Source organism: Eschscholzia californica, unplaced genomic scaffold (assembly GCF_041429995.1).
Source record: "Eschscholzia californica isolate CP2 unplaced genomic scaffold, dmEscCali1.0.p SCAF_5, whole genome shotgun sequence".
Taxonomy (NCBI): Eukaryota; Viridiplantae; Streptophyta; class Magnoliopsida; order Ranunculales; family Papaveraceae; genus Eschscholzia; species Eschscholzia californica.
The window spans coordinates 7,435,727-7,449,750 of record NW_028238472.1 but is presented as its reverse complement, the minus strand read 5'-3'; the positions used below and the strand labels follow the sequence as shown (position 1 = coordinate 7,449,750).

General features: G+C 37.5%; 2 protein-coding genes across 2 annotated transcripts; one reads left to right on the top strand and one right to left on the bottom strand.

Moving 5' to 3' along the window:
- The first annotated feature begins 10,437 nt into the window (after nucleotides 1-10,437).
- On the top strand, nucleotides 10,438-11,400 carry LOC147536707 (TLDc domain protein). The gene is made up of 2 exons (XM_086641909.1): nucleotides 10,438-10,643; nucleotides 10,763-11,400. The coding sequence occupies exons 1-2, from the start codon at nucleotides 10,478-10,480 to the stop codon at nucleotides 11,281-11,283; spliced, it is 687 nt and encodes a 228-aa protein (XP_086498035.1). The 5' UTR covers nucleotides 10,438-10,477; the 3' UTR covers nucleotides 11,284-11,400.
- Nucleotides 11,330-13,621, bottom strand: LOC147536706 (NAC domain-containing protein 71-like). The gene is made up of 5 exons (XM_086641908.1): nucleotides 13,011-13,621; nucleotides 12,601-12,881; nucleotides 12,207-12,509; nucleotides 11,838-12,078; nucleotides 11,330-11,759 (listed from the first exon to the last, which is right to left on the bottom strand). The coding sequence occupies exons 1-5, from the start codon at nucleotides 13,165-13,167 to the stop codon at nucleotides 11,653-11,655; spliced, it is 1,089 nt and encodes a 362-aa protein (XP_086498034.1). The 5' UTR covers nucleotides 13,168-13,621; the 3' UTR covers nucleotides 11,330-11,652.
- Nucleotides 13,622-14,024: the final 403 nt, after the last annotated feature.

Below are 14,024 nucleotides of genomic sequence, written 5' to 3'. Positions count from 1 at the left end.
TAGCACCAAATTACCGAAATGCCCCTACTGTGTCAACCTCCCGATTTTAACCGTTTTTCGCGCTCAATTCCATAGAAGATACCTGGTCAAGAGAAACAAATAATTCATGAGAGTAACTGCTCAAAATGGACTAACTAACCCGAGTTAAGAGATTCAGATGGGACTTTTTCATGTCTCATCAAACATCCCCAAACTTAGATTTTGCTAGTCCTCGAGCAAAACAGAAAAATAAAACTAAGCCCGGTTCACCACTTTCGTAGGGAATCACGATTGCACTTAGCACGTGCAACAAGCCGTTAAACCTCTAGGTTACCATAGAGGACGAGTTTTGTCTCGTGAGGGTTTGCAGTGAATATACCCACAAAATTCAAAAATCTCAAAAATGCAGAAGGGTCTAAATATGATATGGACTAAAAATGTTTATCCGGTAAATTTTCGAAAGTTAATAGAAATTAAATCCAAGTCAATCAAACCATACAAAAGCTAAAAATCTCTTCACTAGTAATCAAGACTCGAAGTGCACGTGACCAGCCAATATGAGTATCATTTCGGTTCTGAAAAGACAAGACCTCGATTACCATCTCGATACATTTCGCCTCGACTACTGCCTCACAGTCATACACTCAAAAATTAAAGTCACTCAGAAATGGCTCACTCAATGTGCGAGTATGAGTATGAAAGAAAACTCGACACATTACAACAGACGGACTAAATTTTTCGTAAACGACTGATCTCATAGAAAGGAAACAACCACTAATATGGAATGGGGAAGCTAACCTACTCTTCTCACCTGATCTACTATCTAACAGTGTTTCCTAAAGGTCAATAGAAACTAGTGATAATGTGAACCAGAACTCCTGAGAACTTGACGTCTTCAAATCTTCAAGAATTTATTCGAAGGATAAACACTTAAACTAAACAAACATTTTTTTCTTTGATTTTTCTATTTCTTTTCTTTTTTTTTTTTTTTTTTTTTTTTTTTTTTTTTTTTTTTTTATACAACTCATAATACAAATACTACTTTCTTCACATTATTCTTTCCTTGGTAATATTCTCTTCATTTTGCTTCATGCCTTATTCTCAGGGTTCTAAATGATGGGTGAGGTTCCTATCTTCCTCTAGTTAACACTGTTTTCAAGTTTCTCAGACTACAAGAGAAAGGTTTGCTTCCTGATGACATCCCTAGTGGTTGTAAAATTTGAACTCAAGAGATCAAATGAGTTCTTCTTTCAATATTGCGAGGTTGAGTAGCTCTTCACTCTACTCGGAATTAGCTCAGAAGAGATCACTCAAAACAACAAGAAAGGCTCAGAATCTCACATAGGTTAAGTCTCCACTAATGATCGATTAAGTTCTCTCAGAAAAGTCTACTCTTCACCTATCTAACACTCACATGGCTAGTGCACAAACAACCTCAAGACTCGATATTCGTGGAAAAACCTTTAGCAAAAGTGTAGTACAACCAACTAGACTCTATGACCATTAACAAGCAAAAACAACTAGACTCACATTTTTAATCCAAAAATTTTGAAAAAATTTTGAACCCTTTTGAATTTTTGAAATAAGGACTTAGCAAAAATTTCAATCCCCTATCCCCAAACTTAAACCGAACATTATCCTCAATGTTCTGAAGACTATGCAAAAATAACAGGATGAAGGGAGAGATATTACCTGATTCGGAAGTCCTAAGCGTGGGTTGCCTCCCAGAAAGCGCTAAGTTTAACGTCTTCAGCCAGACGAAACAGATGACTCGAAAAAATAGAAGAATTATACCTACTGGATTACAGATATGTGATTAACTGTAAACCAATAATCGATACATCTGTGGGTCCACCCAAAACACAAAGTTTTCGGTGAACGATAGTCTCACATTTTTTTGAATTGCAGAGAGTGCATGTGAGACTATCAAAGAAGAGGGACAATCCCCAAACTTAGTGGATGCACAGTCCACTAAGTAACTATAAATACTCGGACCAATGACTAGAAAGTCATCAAAAGGATCGACATAACAATGAAGGGCCAATATATCCGTCGAAGGCAGAAAGTCATCTGCAAGCTTAGTGGATAGAATATCCACTATTTCCATAGACGTTCTAGAGGAGACATCTGAAGTGTCCCAAAAGGGATCAACAACCGAGTCTGAGACCATGTGAAAGGTCAAACTAGACTCTAAGGGTAAGGCAATATGCTCGGGGACCACGTCAAGGTCCATGGTTTCCTTAAGTAAACAGTCTGACAAACTATCTAACATGTCTCTAACGTCATCAACGTCCTCAAAGACATCTGGAGTCTCGCAGTCATTCATAATATCATGCCTTCCTAGAATTTCATCTAAGGCTGACTCCTTACAAATCTCAAATGTCGGAAAGTTCAGAATAGTGTCATCCCCAAACTTGCTCATAGAGCCATCATCTTGAATATCAATGTCTAGTGTAGTCCTATCATGGTGAGGCGACATAGGTGGAGGAAGCAAGACAACAAGGTCATCAGACCCTTCAGGCTCTAGGTTATTATCAGTAAATTCATCGACATTTAACTTAGTACTAGGGTTAGACGTATTAACCTCGTCATCGTACCTAGTACCTTCCTGAGTTTGGGGTGGTGAACCCCCTTCCTCGTCGGCGAATAACTGTGACTTAAACATTTTCATCTGTTGAGCCAAGGCCTCAGTATCCTGCTGCATTTGAGTCGTAAATTGTGACATAATCTCAATAAGACGACTCTCGGACTCTGATCGAGATCTATCTTCAAGAGTCTCCTTGTAATAAGGTTCGCTAGTGTAATTAAACGTAGACTCTTGATAATAACTTCCTCCGTACATATTAGGATCATACCTGTCTCTAAAGTCATTGGTCTCAGAATAGTGTGGACAATAAGGTCTCTCATATATATTTGGCGTCGGACCATATCCATCGCTAATCGGACCATCTCTACACATTTGTTGATAATCTCCTAATGTCATATGAGATTGATCAGGCTCATATGGTCTACTCCACTCACTAATCGGACTGTTTCTAGACATTCGTTTATAATCTTGAAATGTCATACCCGGTCGGTTGGGCTCGTCTCTACACATCTGTTGGTACTCTCCTAGGGTCATACCAGTTCGGTTAGGCTCAACTAGCCTATTCCCCTCGTTAAGTCGTTGACAATCTCTTAGAGTTGTACCACGTTGGTTAAGCCAGTCTTTACGCAACTGTTGGTATTCTCTTAAGGTTATATCAAGGTCATCATCATCAACAGGGTACGTCCAACCATTAGAAAAATGCGCCATGATGATCAGGCACGATCACAAGATGGGAATTGACACTTGCAAAAACTACACTCGATTCCTTTTTATTGGTCCTTTTTTTTTTTTTTAACACGAAAACCGAGGAAGCACTACTAAGATCTTATAAAAAGTACCCACTAACAGGGGATTCGTGGGTGATTAGAGAAAGTTACCTCCCGTTCGAGACGGGCGACGACCTTTGCAGACGACTCGGGCCACTCTCCCCGCGAGTGTTCGAACCCGAGGCTTCGTTGGATTTTCGGTTACAATTTATAAAAGCCCTCCAATTTAGGGTCAAAACAAAAGAAAGTACTAAAAAGTCTAAGTCTCTCCTCACCAAAATAAATACAAAAAAAAAATAAAAACAGTAAATTTCTTCTTTTGAGGTCCTCCTCCTTGTTGCGCCTCCTCTTCAGCTCCTTAGTGTTCTGCACACCAAAAACAGAGAAGCAAGTCAAAGTATCCAAAATTCAAAACTTACCAAAAATAAAAACTTTCCAAAATTAGAATAAATTTAAAACATAGTCCCCGGCAGCGGCGCCAAAAACTTGATGGGCCTAGAAAGTTTCCTAAATAGGTCACCACCCGCAAGTATACGGGCGTCAAGTAATAATTCCGGTAAGACCGGTTCGTTCCTCAGAGACTAAGTGAAACCTATTCTAAGACTTGGAAGTAACTCGGGTTTGAAATTGGTTTTGGTTTTAAAATAAAATAAATAAAATATTAAAACGATTAAAAAGGTGAACTCAAATGGGGGGAGATGATCTGGGATTTTAGAATCCATCCATGGAACAATTCTAAAGATGATCTTACTCAATAGTCAACCAATTCCTTTTATTACTCGGACCTCAAAACATGAAATTTCTAAAGTCCGGAAGATATCCTCATTAAAACGATAAAAATTAAAGATACATGGAACAATTCTAAAGATGATCTTACTCAATAGTCAACCAATTCCTTTTATTACTCGGACCTCAAAACATGAAATTTCTAAAGTCCGGAAGATATCCTCATTAAAACGATAAAAATTAAAGATACATGTATCATTCCCTAAATACTAATTACTCCATTATTATGCATCAACTAAGAAGTATAACCCATCAAAGCATTCTATTCTAAGCATGGAATATCAACTTAAGAAAGATGAATAATGAAAGAACTAATTAATAACAAGAATAACGCAAGTTAGACATGAACGACCAAAGGACTAATTGACTCGCATTGAATCACTGCTAGAAAGTAAATGAACTTCATCAAAGACTTAGTCACATGTTCAGTGAGGATTTTAAAGAGGATTTCATTACAAAAATTAAGATCAAGAGATAAGAGGTCACCAAATATTAGACTCCTGGTTGATGGTGATGACAGATGACCATGGAGGAATGTGATGAATTTTTATCAAGGTCCCTCTCACAAAGACAAAGAAAATTCAACACATGAGCATTCTCTTTAATCTCTCTCTCACAAAAAGATTAATAGATCCTGTCCTTCTCTCTCTCTCTCTACAATAATTTCTTTTGACTAGAAAAATAGAAGAAGAAAAAAAAACACTCTATCAAACTTTCTGTCACTAAAAGTTTTCTAGTAAATCTCTTCTTCTTTTTTCTCTCAACAATCTTTTTATCTCTTTATATAATAATAAGAACATGAAATTTGAATAACAGAAGCAAAACTCTATTTCTCCTTAAACAATAATTTCTCTCAAAATCCCAAAATCAATCTTTGAAATCCAATGGAAGATGAAGAAGAAAAAAAACAAAATCAGAGAACATATATAAAATTCTTTCTAAACTCCTCTCTATTTTCTCCTCACTCTCTCTACAATAATCTGCTTCTCTATCTCTCTCTCTCTCTCTCTCTCTCTCTCTCTCTCTCTCTCTCTAAAATGTATACTTGAAGCCCGGAGAGGAGAAGAAGAGCTCCCTGTTTTGTTGCCCCAAAGATGAGATGTCCTTCCCTTCTTTCCTTCACTGAATTTATAAGAGGAGAAGAAAAATCAAAACTAGTCGAATCCCCTGTTACAGCTCACTTCTCTCAATTCTTTCCTTCTTCTCTGTTATTTTATGTACTCTCTCTCTAGAAAATTATTCCTTCAAATACTCTTTCTAACTTCAGCCGAATCTCCATCAATCATCCTCTATATTTCAATCTTTTCTATAACCAGTAACAAGATAACTTCAGCCATCCCAATCCTGCTTTGTTTGAGTCGCAAATTGTGACATCATCTTCGAATTCTTTCTCAATATTTCCAACATTCTATCTCTGAAAATATCACAAAAATCATCCCTTCAACCTCTCTTGCCAATCTTAATCGAATCTCCATCCCTCTCGGTTTCTATAGTGTTTCTAGTTTTAAGAGAGAAGAGAAATCATGAAGAATCTCTCCTTCTCTGTTTGAATGTTGTGAAGATCTTCAAAATCTTCCCTCAATTCTTTCTCTCATTTCTAAAAGAGAAAGAAATCTCTCATCTTTCTCTCTCTATAGTTTCCTTCTCTGTACTTGAAGAAATCATCCCTCTTTAAATCTTCCATCAATGGCTTCATTTCCTTTCTTTGATTCAATAAGATCACCTTTCTCTCTCTCTTAGTCGTTCTTCCTTCTTGGTTTAGAAGTCATCAAATAAGAAAAAGAAGGAAAGTAGTAGCCGTGAGATATGAGAGAAAGCAGCTAATTAGGAATGGGTTATCCCATGATTTTGGGAAACCACCCAATCCCGTGTGGTTACTGGAGAGGGGAACCACTTTGCTATAATGACTGTATATCAAGAATATACGTGGAGGCTGCTCAATCGTCCGATCTGTGCATGCTGTAATCTCTGTCCGTTATATTTCCGCGGGTACACTGAGGATCAGTCATGTGATCCACCGAATCTTTGGCCCTTGGGAGGTCCCGAACGTGCACCACTTGTCCCTGGTCGATTTGGTCAACCTCATTGACTTTGATACGATGATTTTGACCCAACTTTAACTTTGTCTAACTTCCTCATTCGGACTCCGATTTTACTTCCATTTTCGTCGTTGGGTTCGTCTTGGACTCTACATTTCATCGGAATGTCAAAATAGACCAAACTACCAGAGCACCATTAGCACCAAATTACCGAAATGCCCCTACTGTGTCAACCTCCCGATTTTAACCGTTTTTCGCGCTCAATTCCATAGAAGATACCTGGTCAAGAGAAACAAATAATTCATGAGAGTAACTGCTCAAAATGGACTAACTAACCCGAGTTAAGAGATTCAGATGGGACTTTTTCATGTCTCATCAACCACTAACACCTACTCTCTCTCTCTCTCACCTACTATCTCTTTCTCTCTCACCTACTCTCTCTCTCTCTCTCTCTCTGTTCTGATGAAGGAAAATCTCCCCTTCGGCGGACTAGGAGACAGAAAGAGATAGAGGATGGATAAAAGATAAAGAGTAGGTGTTGGTGGTGGTAGAAGAATCAAAGAGAAGAGTCTAAAAATAGTTATTTCGTAGTCGTCGATCGCGACTGTCTTAGAATAAACTAGAAAAGAAGGTGAGGTGGATGAGAGGGAGAGATCAAACGGAGGAGTGCTAGAGTCAAGTAGAGGGGAGAAAGACATATGAGTGGACAAATAAAAAAAATTATAATTCAAAAAACGTGATAAGGGTAAAAATGGAAAGTTTGACATAAATTAAGGATCAAAGGTCTACCAGGGAGCCAAGCCAAATTGTGGGACACTTGTGGCCTATGTTTATGCCTTATGGGGACAAAACAGTCATTTGATCACAAATTGGCAGCGAAAATGAATTATTCCTTTTAACAATACCAAGATTTGGGCTTTAGAGTGAAGGACATTATGGAAAGAAAAATTATATAGGCACCTGAAGTGGTACAAATCCAACACGCCTGTACACTATCTCCATGTGTCTGAAATTAAAATTCTCCAATGTAGAGTGGAGTGCCTTTAGTTGTGTACGAGATTTTTTTTTTTTTTTTTGGAAATCAAACTTCATTGAAAGGCCAAAAGACTAATGAAAATTACATCATGAAGTTTAAAATAACAAAAACACAACCAAAACCGGACAAACAAGACAAGTATGCCCACTTGAGGTGCCTCTAGAGTTGTCTGATCTAACTGGTGGGCTACTTCTGGTGCAGCCGCCACTGACCAACTAAGGGTAGTTTTATAACTGATGCTTCTTTCACCTTCTTCTCTTCTCGCCGTCAACCGTCGACGTGTAGATCTCCGGTTAACGCCTCTGATTCTGGTACATCGGTAGAGAAAGTTGTAAGTTGATGAAGAAACTCCCAATAGTGGTCTATGATCAAAACACTCAGTCCTTAATAAAAACGAAAATAATAAAAGGGTCCTAAAGACCAACAAAACAAGCCCTAAAGACCAACAAAGAAACATAACCTTTATTGTACTAAGTAAATAGAAAACTAGTAACTCTTTCTTCTCCCTTGCGCCGCATCACTAACTGGATCGATCTTTGATTCTGATTCAACTTCTATGATGTCTAACTTGGAGGAGTAGACAATATTGAAGGATATTTCCGTTGCATGCTAGGCTAATTACTTCAAAGAAGTGGGAGAAAGTACTGGATCAAGTGACGTTGGGATACTAGAAGATGTAATTTTGAGGCGTCAATGGAGAAGTAATTTCATGATTTATGTTCTATTCCTGAATCAGTTCCTGAATCAGTTTCCACACCATCACCTATCCATAAGAAAAGAACCAAAAGAGTAAGGCAACTAGCAATACACTCAAGTCAGTATTTTTGTCGAACAGGTTATGAGTAACAATCAAATAGAGAAAGAATGAAGGTAAAGGATGCACCTTTGAGAAGTTCTCTCTATTGGGTTGAGAAAAAGTCAGATTTCCATCTAAGGGAGCCGTTTGGGATGATGATGTGGAAAAAGATGAACTTGGAAAGAGTGGTGAAGAATGGGTTTGAATGCACTATGACAAATTCTCATAAGTTTTAAAGATTATTGGAAATGGGTTTTGATGATTTTCCGACATTTTTGAAGTTCAGAAGAGATAGAAGTAAAATAAGCATTAATCGTAATGTCAAGAACTTAAAACCTGGAAGCGGAAATTCTCAGACCAGGTTTCGGATAAAAAACTAGAGGGAAAGACTGGAACCAGGAGAAAACAACAACCCCACCACCATCTCATAAAACAACAACTCCACCACCACCACTCAAACGAGGAATTTGGCCAAAACTCCCTAAGAAATTATGACTTTGGTTAAAAAAGACACATCAAAGTTTTTTAGGCTTCACCTCCTTGGTGGCAATTATGTAATTTTCTATTTCAATGAAAAGACCAACCTACCCTTAGTCTAAGAAAATACCTTGCAAACACCTTGCACTGCCTTGCAAACACTTTGCACTGTCTTGCAAATACATTGCAGAGCCTTGCAAACACCTTGGATAACTTTGCAAACACCTTGTCGAGCCTTGCAAACACTTCGCAGAGCCTTGCGAACACCTTGCATGACTTTTGCAAACACGTTGCATAACCTTGCAAACACCTTGCAGAGTCTTGCAAACACCTTGCAGATCCTTGCAAACACCTTGCATGATTTTTGCAAACACCTTGCAGAGCCTTGCAATGATCTTGTAGTGCCTTGCAAACAACTTGCACAACCTTGCTATAACCTTGCAAACACCTTGCAGAGCCTTGCAATGAGTTTGTAGTGTCTTGTAAACAACTTGCACAACCTTGTTATAACCTTGCAAACACCTAGCAAATAGTTTGCAAAATAGTTTTTGAATTGATTTAACACACTTTGTGACAAATTATTATATTTTGTCTAATTGAATGTTGGATCAAAAAACTAGCTACAACCCCTACAAAATCATAATAGTCATTTTATAAGCTCTAGCACCATCTTTTTATATTTCTTTGAAAAACTTCCAAAGCTTTCATGAAATTTTCAATTTGAACATAAGCACTTATCATGATTGTCCAGCAACAAACATTCTCACGGGCATTTCATCAAACAACTTTATAGCAATTTCAACCAACCCAAATCTTGTATAACTAACTAACATTGCATTCCAAGCAAAGAGATTTCTTTCAAGCATTTTATCAAACACATTCCTTGCATCAACTATACTTCCACAACTTCCATATAAATCCAACAAATAAGTTTGAACATAAACATCAAAACATCATAACTAACACAGCAAAAAATTACTTCAATCCTAAAGATTGAAAACTTGAAAATTGCAACTTTCTCTCTCTAGAATTCTTCAAAAAAACTAACTCAAAACCTTCAAAATCATCTTCAAACAACAATTAAAGAGATCCAATTACAAAAACCTAAAATATATTGATGGTAAAAAAATTAGGAAATCGTTTTCGACCTTATAGAATCAACTCGGCAAAATCGTCCAATCCACCACGCTCGTTTGATTTTTTTCATTGGTAGAAAACAACTTCCTAGTTTATTAGAAATTTGTTTTTTTTAGTATTTTTCATTAGACAAAGGATATTTCTGACCTTAAAAATGTGAGTGCCTACAAGATTATCCTCCAAAAACATTTTGAAAAGTTATTTGGGGCCTAGCTCTTTAAAAAGATAGATGTCTTTTTAACAAAAAAACCCGAAAATTGAGACTTCGGCCCAATTTCCTGAAACAACAACTCCACCACCATCTCATAAAACAACTCCACCACCTTCTCATAAAACACTTCCACTAAAACACTACCAATCTAATCCCAGCATCCCCGCTAAATCCACCACCACAGCCAGAACGAAACAACGATTAAAGAGAGAAAGAAGGAAAGAACCGAAAAAGGAAAGCAAAAAGAGGAAAATCCGGCGTAGGGAAATCCTTCGCCGGAAAAACTAGATCTCGAACTCTCCTTCTCTCTCTAGGACTAAGCAGTTATGCAGAGCACTAAGCGGTTTCACGCCATAGTTGTTGTGTACGAGAATTGCAATCTCAGTATGAGAGAGGCTCATTTCAGAAATTCTATTCCTCCCTCCGGCTGACGTTGCAATGTCTAATTTGGGAATATTTTCTCTCTATTTGCTCCACGTGTTTTTTAGGCGTCACCACGTCAGCCGGAGGGAAAATAGAATTTTTGGGCTCATCAGCAATGCTAACAATATTAACTAATGTGAAACTGACACGTGTAAACTCAAGGAAATCAAAAGATAAGCTGTTCTACTACTCTGTGGGTGAGAGAGAGAGAGAGAGAGAGAGAGAGTACTGGGCTGTCAATGGCTTGTTTATCCAATTCCATCTCCTTAAGGTTCAAATGGAAGAACCCATCAAGCTTATTTGACTGGAACAAAAGTAAGACAAGTGAAGAAAGACCAAAGCCAAATTACCACCAAATTGATCTTCCCTTCTCACCATCTTTACTCAACAAAACTTTCTTAAAAGGTCACCTCTCTCTCTCTCTCTATCTCTACTTTCAATGAAGATATGTAAGAATTGATTGCAATATATTCTTATTTCTGACCATCAAATTCTGTTTTTCTTTTTATGGTACTCTTAATCAGGAAAAGAGCTAAAATGTTGCTATATTGCTTCCATTGATGGATTCAGTGCAACTTCATTCCACAACTGTTGTGATTTCAAAGGACCTTGTGTTATTATAGGTTACACGAAAAACTCCTTCAAATTTGGAGCTTTCAGTCCTGAAGGTTATAGAAGTACAGATGATTATTATGACACCTTTGATGCATTTCTCTTTTACTGGAAAGATACTAATGATCTTAAACCTATTGTCCTACCGAAAATCGGTGGTAGTGGTGCTGCTCTTTTCGATTACGCAAGAGGTGGACCTCAATTTGGTGCAGATGGACTTCTTATCGGGCCACCATTAGCTCCCGTTATGGGTGGTTTTGCCGGGCCTGATACTAATTCCGGTATAGGTGATCTTAGACAAGCTAAGTCTAGATTGGGTTTATCGTATGCTAAAAGAGAAGATGGTAAAGAGTCTTTGTTTGGAGATGAATCGAAAACAACTCTACAAGATGTTCAAGTCTTTTGTAATCCTAAAATTGCAAGCTTATATTGAAAAGATTGTCATCATTTGTATGAAGATTATGTACTACTTACTGTAATTGTAAAAATTGCAAGATTATGTAAGCCGAGTGAATTTTCGTCTTTATGGAACCAAAACTCATTTCAGATAGGAACAAGGAAACATTACAAAGTATTCGGTATAGATTTCAAACCCTTGTATATAATATACAGAATTATTTCTCACAATGAAATTATATCCATATGTAGATTGTTAAAAATGATCTCATATGAATTTCTTTCTTCTTGGACATAATAGATAGATAAGTATACTCCGAAACCAATCGCTAAAATGTGGTGGTCTCGGAAATTGGGCTCTGACGTTGCTCGTCATTGAGCCCATGAACCTTGGTACTTCTCAGTATTACCATGTCATTTCTTCTTGCAACCAGAAATTGCTAAGCTCAATTCCATCTCCACTGGTTTGCCTGCAAATAGGAGTAGATCCTGCAAGGTTCCAAGATTCAAACCCTGAAATGAAAGCACCAAATGAGCTACAAAAGTTTATGAAGTAAAACCCATTATCGAAGATAGGATAAAGATTCGTACCATTGATTGATGAGTTCAAATTCTTTTCGGTACTTGGAAATGCTGAATCCTCACAAAATCCGGCATAGTTCATAGCTCCATCGCGAGGTGAGAAATAGTTGTTCTGAGTTACTCCTGCAGTTGGTTCGATTTCCTTTATAAAGTTTGAATAGGGTGGAGTTGGGTTCCATGAAGTTTTCAAGTTTGAGAACTCAGACATGTTCAAATATTCGGACACGAGATCTTTGCCCGGCGAGTAAACCTGCAAATATTCATAGGAATGTTCGACTAAATCAATAAACAAACACGAGCACCAAAATTTGTGGAAACATCAAATCTGTAGTGTCATTTTGAATACAATTTACAAATACTTTGGGGTGATTTTAATACCTCCAAAGAATCCAGTACTAAATCAGGCGATATCCAATTGTTTGCAGCATGGGTCTCAATCGAAGTTGGATCCAACTCCCCTATCATTCTACTGTCATAAGGCGAAGACGAAGTCATGGGACTCGAATAATTACTCCCATTATAATAGTTAGTAGCTTGAGAAGGAGTGCCATTATAGGTTCTCAAATGATCATTTTGAAATCCGGTCGAAGAAGAGGAACCAACCCACTTGGTTTTTGCTCCTCCATGAACTTCGCCCGTTTTCTCGTTCCTCTTAACTACTCGACATAAAGCATAAGCTCCCTACAGTTTTGAGACAGAAATTTGATAATGAGATTGAAAATTTGCTATTTTTAGAGAACTTTTGAATTACTAAAGGTGTCAAAATGTATACCTGACAACCATATGAACCTTGAGGGAGATCATCCGTTAATCGATATTCATGCATTACCCAGGATGTTCGATCACCAGAAGGTGCCCGTCCACGATAAAATACCAGGGTCTTTCTAAAACCAGTTACATTTTCTGATTTGGAAACTATTTTCCGATCTTTGCCTGTAGCTTTCCAGTATCCCATTCTTGTTGCTCTATTTGTTCGTGATCCATTCAGGTACTTTCGGTCACGTGGACAGAAGAAAAACCACTCCTTATCTTGTTCTGGAAGGAAAGACTTTTCTGAAATTGGTCATAAATTCAAAGTTCATTAACATATCCTTAAGCTAATTGAAACTAAAAAAATTAGCCTACACGAAAAGAATCGAAAAATTGATAAAAAAAAAAAAAGAGATTGATAAAAATGAGTACCTGGTAATTCCCATGGCTCGAGTTTATAAAGATCGATAACTGGGATTACTTCAAGATCAAATTTGAGTCCCTCTACTTTCCCCTTCAAGTAATAACTCACCAATTCATCATCAGTTGGATGAAATCGGAAACCGGGTGGTAGTGATGCAGATCCCATGTTAATTGGAAGAAAGAAAAAGGTTGAATTTTCGACTGACAACCGAGAAAAAAAACCGAAAAAGAAATGCAAACTAAACCAAATTGGGACTGAAATTAAATACCCAAGTTGTATCTATTGATGATTTGAAAAATCCAAAAATAAAAACTTTCAGAAACACAGAAGAATTTCTTGTCTAGAATTGAATAAAATCTCAAAAGAATGCAACCCTTGTACAACAATAGCATTGATCTTTTCGAAACACAAATTATGATCTTTTAATTTAGCACACAAAAAACTAGTTTTTAATTGATACCCAGATTCTAAAATTGTCTGAATTATCAAAAACTTGTTCTTAATTCGACTTATAATCGAAGAATAACTACAGATAAAAATTCCCAAATTCTAAAATTTCTTGATATTTTGGGTTGATGGGTAAGAATTGAAGTGTTGAGAAAGAAGAGTTGAGTTCTATATATATGAAGAAACAGAGAGGGGAGACGCGGAGGCTAAAGCACACACCGAAAGAAGGGGAGAGAGAGAGAGAGAGGGAGAGAGAGAGAGAGAGAGAGAGAGGGAGAGAGAGAGGGAGAGAGAGAGAGAGAGAGAGAGAGAGAGAGAGAGAGAGAGAGAGAGAGAGGAGAGAGAGAGAGAGAGAGAGAGGGAGAGGAGAGAGAGAGAGAGAGAGAGAGAGAGAGAGAGAGAGAGAGAGAGAGAGAGAGAGAGAGAGAGAGAGAGAGAGAGAGAGAGAGAGAGAGGATTGGTTGTTTGAAAACGAATAGAAATTTCCAAGGTAGTGGGACCGGGAAAAAGAACAGTTTACATTACAAAAGTTTTGTTCCCGCCAAATTAAAATATTAAGAGAGAGTGTACACGTC

What these genes read in the sequence shown, in the direction of transcription:
- LOC147536707 (XM_086641909.1), top strand. Translation starts at nt 10,478, where the DNA reads ATGGCTTGTTTATCCAATTCCATCTCCTTAAGGTTCAAATGGAAGAAC. An exon ending in CAACAAAACTTTCTTAAAAG is followed by an intron (nt 10,644 to 10,762) that starts GTCACCTCTCTC and finishes ACTCTTAATCAG; the next exon opens with GAAAAGAGCTAAAATGTTGC.
- LOC147536706 (XM_086641908.1), bottom strand. Translation starts at nt 13,167, where the DNA reads ATGGGATCTGCATCACTACCACCCGGTTTCCGATTTCATCCAACTGAT. An exon ending in CGAGCCATGGGAATTACCAG is followed by an intron (nt 12,882 to 13,010) that starts GTACTCATTTTT and finishes GACCAATTTCAG; the next exon opens with AAAAGTCTTTCCTTCCAGAA. An exon ending in TTTGAACTCATCAATCAATG is followed by an intron (nt 11,760 to 11,837) that starts GTACGAATCTTT and finishes CTTTCATTTCAG; the next exon opens with GGTTTGAATCTTGGAACCTT.